The sequence below is a fragment of the Papaver somniferum genome, chromosome 9 (genome assembly GCF_003573695.1).
Source record: "Papaver somniferum cultivar HN1 chromosome 9, ASM357369v1, whole genome shotgun sequence".
Taxonomy (NCBI): Eukaryota; Viridiplantae; Streptophyta; class Magnoliopsida; order Ranunculales; family Papaveraceae; genus Papaver; species Papaver somniferum.
In genome coordinates this window covers 92,054,561-92,059,391 of record NC_039366.1, presented here as the reverse complement: position 1 = coordinate 92,059,391, position 4,831 = coordinate 92,054,561, and the positions used below count along the sequence as shown (strand labels likewise).

Below are 4,831 nucleotides of genomic sequence, written 5' to 3'. Positions count from 1 at the left end.
GGTTCTTTCTTCTAAGTCTCTGCAAGCGAAACCTGCACCTCGATTCCTGGGTGTCCTCTCTCAGCTTCATCTGTGTTGATCTTTATCATGTCCGAGTTGGGGCAGAACCATTTTACTGATACTGATATTGTCGTTGTTGTTTCGTTTCTGCTTGATGGTTTGTACGTCAGTAACTCGCCCGGTAGAATAGGGGGTAGGGATTCCTGAGCCCATGTGTACTCCTGTTGTTGCTTTCGAGCCGATGTAAAAAAAAAATCTAGAAGTAATCAATATCTTTAGTAGTGCCTCGGGGCAGATGATAAATTTCTAGAAGTCTGGAATATTTTTCAGCCGTAAGTTTCCAAATAAGTTTGGTAAAACGATAATAAATTTTTTGAAAATCCAAATAATTAATATTTTAGACTCTTACTTGGGTACTCCCCTTTTCATTTCTGGTTCATGAAATACAATGTTTTGACTCTAGATGCTATATTTAGAAGTAGGTTGCAAAATTTGAGAGGAAGAACACTCTATCAAGTACCAAGAAATGTAGTTTTCAAATCCATTCTTGAAACACTACCAGTTTAATTATCAAATGGGATGTTCTAAGATTGCAATAAAATATTACCAACCAACTTATTTCCCTTCAAATAGACTTTTGGTGGGGAAAGAAGGAAGATAGAAAAGGCCTTTATATGAATAACTCTTTGTAAGTCTATTAATGAAGGTGGTCTATGTTTTAGAGAAATTGAGGCTACTAATTTAGCATAACTAGGTAGATTTGCGTGGAATCTGCTGATAAATCTGGATGCTCTCCTTGGGTTATTGCGCTTAAAGCAAAATACTCTAAGAACTATAGACATGCCCCTGATACAATAATTACTAAAACAGAGTCTTGGATATGGAACTACATCCGAAAAGGTTTAACTCAAATCAAACCTTACTGCTTGGGAAGTAGGGGATGGCAGGTCCATCCACATTATCGAAGACAACCGAATACCGATGGACATGGAACTGGCTCCAACTGCCTTACCACTTAATGTTTTCCTAGTCTCTATCTTCTCCTCCCTAACTATTGTTCTTGGAATATTACACTACTTCAAAGCATATTTGATCCTGCCACGGTAGAATTTATCCTACTAGTTTCTGTGAATGCTGCTAAGAAGGATAAAATTAAGTAGAAACTAAGGACATATGGAAACTTCTCGACAAAAACTTTATATATTGCAATTAAAAATCAACAACAAATCCAGAATTCTATCTGGGATCAAATACGGAGGATGAAAACTTCACCTAGAACTGTTTTATTCATTTACAAATGTAGGCAAAACATATTAGTTACGACAGACAGTCTAGCGAGGTATGTAAATATCCAAAATACTTGTGTTTTATGTTCCCAACAGGAAGAAACTCTCGAGCATATTGTTGTTAATTGTCCTTTCACAAGAAGTATGTGGTTTGCATCTTCTTCAAACCCTTCTCCTGCAGGATACACTTTACATTTTGTGAATAAATGGATAGATAGTTGGCACAATACTCCTACAGGTTGGCGTTCAGAGAAAGGGGTTGGAGTGCATTTTTTGCTTCAATGGTGTACTACATATGGAATAGCAAGGAGTGACAAGACTTTTGAAGTGATTCAACAAGACCCAAGACAAATCTATCTATCTTAGCGCAGTTCGCTTTTGGGAAGAAAATCGTAAAGTTAGGAGAACGGATCATCAGCCAAATCACCCTAGCAACAACAATGTGGTTAAGGAAGTAAACTATTGGATTTCCCACATGTATGGGGCGGTCAAAATGAACATTACTTCTCACTGGGATATAAATACTAACATCTTTACCTATACTATTGTATTACGACATCATTTGGGTATGTGCAGGAAAGTGATACGGCGGACAACCAAAACTCAAACAAGTAACGAAAGGGAGGTGTTAGTATCAGTGGAAGCTTGGAGTTGGGAAGTACATCTGGAAGCTACCAACATCCAAATCAAAACCATCTGCAACAATCTCTACAATATGACAAGTGGGGAACACAACAACATTTTTTGGCAAGCTATATCGAGATGGGAAGCTAGTAAACAAACAATCATCAAAACAAATATCCGTGATAAATATTTTTTTTAAATATTGTAACTACATGAGCCGATCAGATAGCTATTGATGTGCGGCAAATACCCAAAGCAACAACTTAGTGATTGCACCCTAACCCAACCGATGTGTAACTTTCCTAAACTTATTTATTAGATCTCTTTATTACCAAAAAAAAGAAGAAAAAAAAACTACACTACTGAAATGGCCAAATGCCTGGATGGTTCCTGAACCCGAATTCATCTGCTGGAAAACCCGCCCAAAAGGGGGCCTTCTCATTTCCTTGGGCCGCAGGTGAGATAGCCCACATCTATAGATGCTCCATTTGGTTGTGTATATAATGCGATTAGGGTTTTGGTTTCATATCTCTTTCGCCTTTTTCCACCGAATCTGCTCTGCAACTTGTGTGCGCTCTCTCTCTTTCTCTTTCGTCAAAAACACAGGTAAACCCTAATCCTAAACTCTCCGTCTTCTGATTCTCTTGTATCCTTATGTTCGCATATCTAAGTTTTTTGAAAAGATCGGTAACATAATTGCTTCTTAATTTTAAATCATGGTAGAATAGTAGCATCTTAGCGGTTCTAAGAGATGGGAAACTTGTTACCTGTTTGGATTACTTTGGATCTTTCTAAAGAAAGTTTGTGGGTGTAGTAAAAAGTCAGTTTTAATCAGAAAATGGGATCTGAAAGTGGACCCTTAATTATTTCTGTTTTCAACAAGGTTTTAATGGTTACTGAATTTAGTCTCATCGCTTAAAGTCTTGCTAAGTTCTGCTGTATGAGTTGCTTAAGGGTTTGTTAGAAGGTCTACTAATTTATATGTTTGCTCATGAAAAACAGTTTTTCTTCTTTCTAGGTTTTTTATTTTATTTTGTATATATGAGATACCATCAATAGGTTTAAGTATCTAAACGTTGAAAATTACTGTAAAATCAAATGTATGTGTGATTATACTCTTAATCGTTGACCATATATATGCACTTGGTTTGTGGTAAGGTTTCACACTTTCTCAGTGGTTTGAGTATTATAAAACTTCAGAATTTGCACAATGAGATGTCTAGTGGCCAACTTCTTATGTTAAATCATGGTGAAATAGTAGCATATTAGCAATATTTGTTTCTTAAAGATGGGGAACTCGTAACATGTTTGGATTGCTAATTGTTGGAACTCGTCACATGTTTGGATTACTTTGGATCTTCCCAAAGAAAGTTTGTGGGCTCAGTGAAAAGATAGATTTAGTCAAGAAATGGTCTCTGATAGGGAACAGTTAATTAATTCTGTTTTCATCAATGTTATTTTGATGGTTATTATTGAATTTGGTCTAGTCTAGTTGTTTGAGGTCTTGCTAAATTATGCTGTATGAATGTCTTGAGGGTTTCTTAGAAGGACTACTAATGTCCATCAAACACAGTTTCTTTTCTTCTAGGGTTTTTTTTTTATATAAATGAAAAACCATCATCAGGTTTTAGTATCCAAACGATGGAAATTACTGTACAGACTATCAAATGTATGCGTGCTGGTACTGGTACTCTTAATCGGTTAGCATGTATATGCACTTGGTTTGAGGTAAGGCCTCACACATTCTGAGCGGTATGAATATTGTAAAACTTCAGAGTTTGTACAATGCATATATCTAGTTACCAACTTCGGAATTTGTACAATGAAGCTATCTAGTGGCTAAATTCGTTTGGAATATATATTACAGTTAGCAAGCAGTGTGAGTGAAAACGGTGTCTGTATGCCAACTGTGGGTGGCTATGTGCCTTCTTTATATTATAGGGTGTTTGTGATGGTTAGAACAGTGCCCGCTGATCTGAATTACGTATTGAGATTTGCTACATTCCCTGTTTTCTTAAAGGTCTTGTTTACATCATTGCAGGATGGATTCTGGTGTGAAGCTAGCAATTGTTGTGAAGGTTATGGGAAGGACTGGATCAAGAGGGCAGGTGACCCAGGTTAGAGTGAAGTTTCTTGATGACCAAAACCGTCTCATCATGAGGAATGTCAAGGGACCCGTCAGGGAAGGTGATTATCTCACCCTTCTTGAGTCTGAAAGAGAAGCCAGGAGGTTGCGGTAAGATGCTGTTCTCCTCAAGCATCTTGTCAGGAGATTTTTGGCAATTCAAGTGGTATCTGATAATGGCCTTACATTTTCCAATATTTAGCTGGTTTATGATTCCAGAGTAGACTTGCTTCTTCTAAATGTTAATTGGAGATTATATACCCAATTTGAGATTATATACCTGTGTGTGATGATTGGGTTAATGATTTCAGAGTAGATTTGGCTTCTTATTGTTAATTGAGATTTGAGATTATATGCCATTGTGTGTTGATTGGGTTTATTTGATTGGTTATTATGAGTAGTTAGCCTTGGGTAATGAACTAATTATGATCATGAACAACTGGTTTGAGATATTCCAGTGATGCAGATAGTCATGGGGATAATGTGATTATTGTTATCAACTGCCTGCCTTTTTAGGTTGTGCAGGTGGTGAGGCCACTGTTGTGGTGAGGTTTGTGCAGTCTTCCATAGACCCATTGACAAACCAATCTGCCTGAAGTTAACCTTATTCTCGGTCCCCATCATACTTTTATAGGTTATTGTGTCCTTTTGTTATGTCTTTTGGTTGCCTTGCAGGCGATGTATACATACTGCGACGATGTATCCATAGTATATACTATGATAACCAATCCGTGAAGTGGTCATTTTGTTAGGTCTTTTGTTAGGTCTTTTGGTTGTCAACTTGCCATGCCATCAG

General features: G+C 37.1%; 1 protein-coding gene across 1 annotated transcript; it reads left to right on the top strand.

Annotated features, from left to right (window-relative positions):
• Positions 1-2,403: 2,403 nt before the first annotated feature.
• Positions 2,404-4,435, top strand: LOC113310708 (40S ribosomal protein S28-like). The gene is made up of 2 exons (XM_026559458.1): positions 2,404-2,516; positions 3,952-4,435. The coding sequence occupies exon 2, from the start codon at positions 3,953-3,955 to the stop codon at positions 4,148-4,150; it is 198 nt and encodes a 65-aa protein (XP_026415243.1). The 5' UTR covers positions 2,404-2,516; position 3,952; the 3' UTR covers positions 4,151-4,435.
• Positions 4,436-4,831: the final 396 nt, after the last annotated feature.

Excerpts from the sequence above, each read along its gene's own strand:
- LOC113310708 (XM_026559458.1), top strand. The coding sequence starts at position 3,953 with ATGGATTCTGGTGTGAAGCTAGCAATTGTTGTGAAGGTTATGGGAAGG.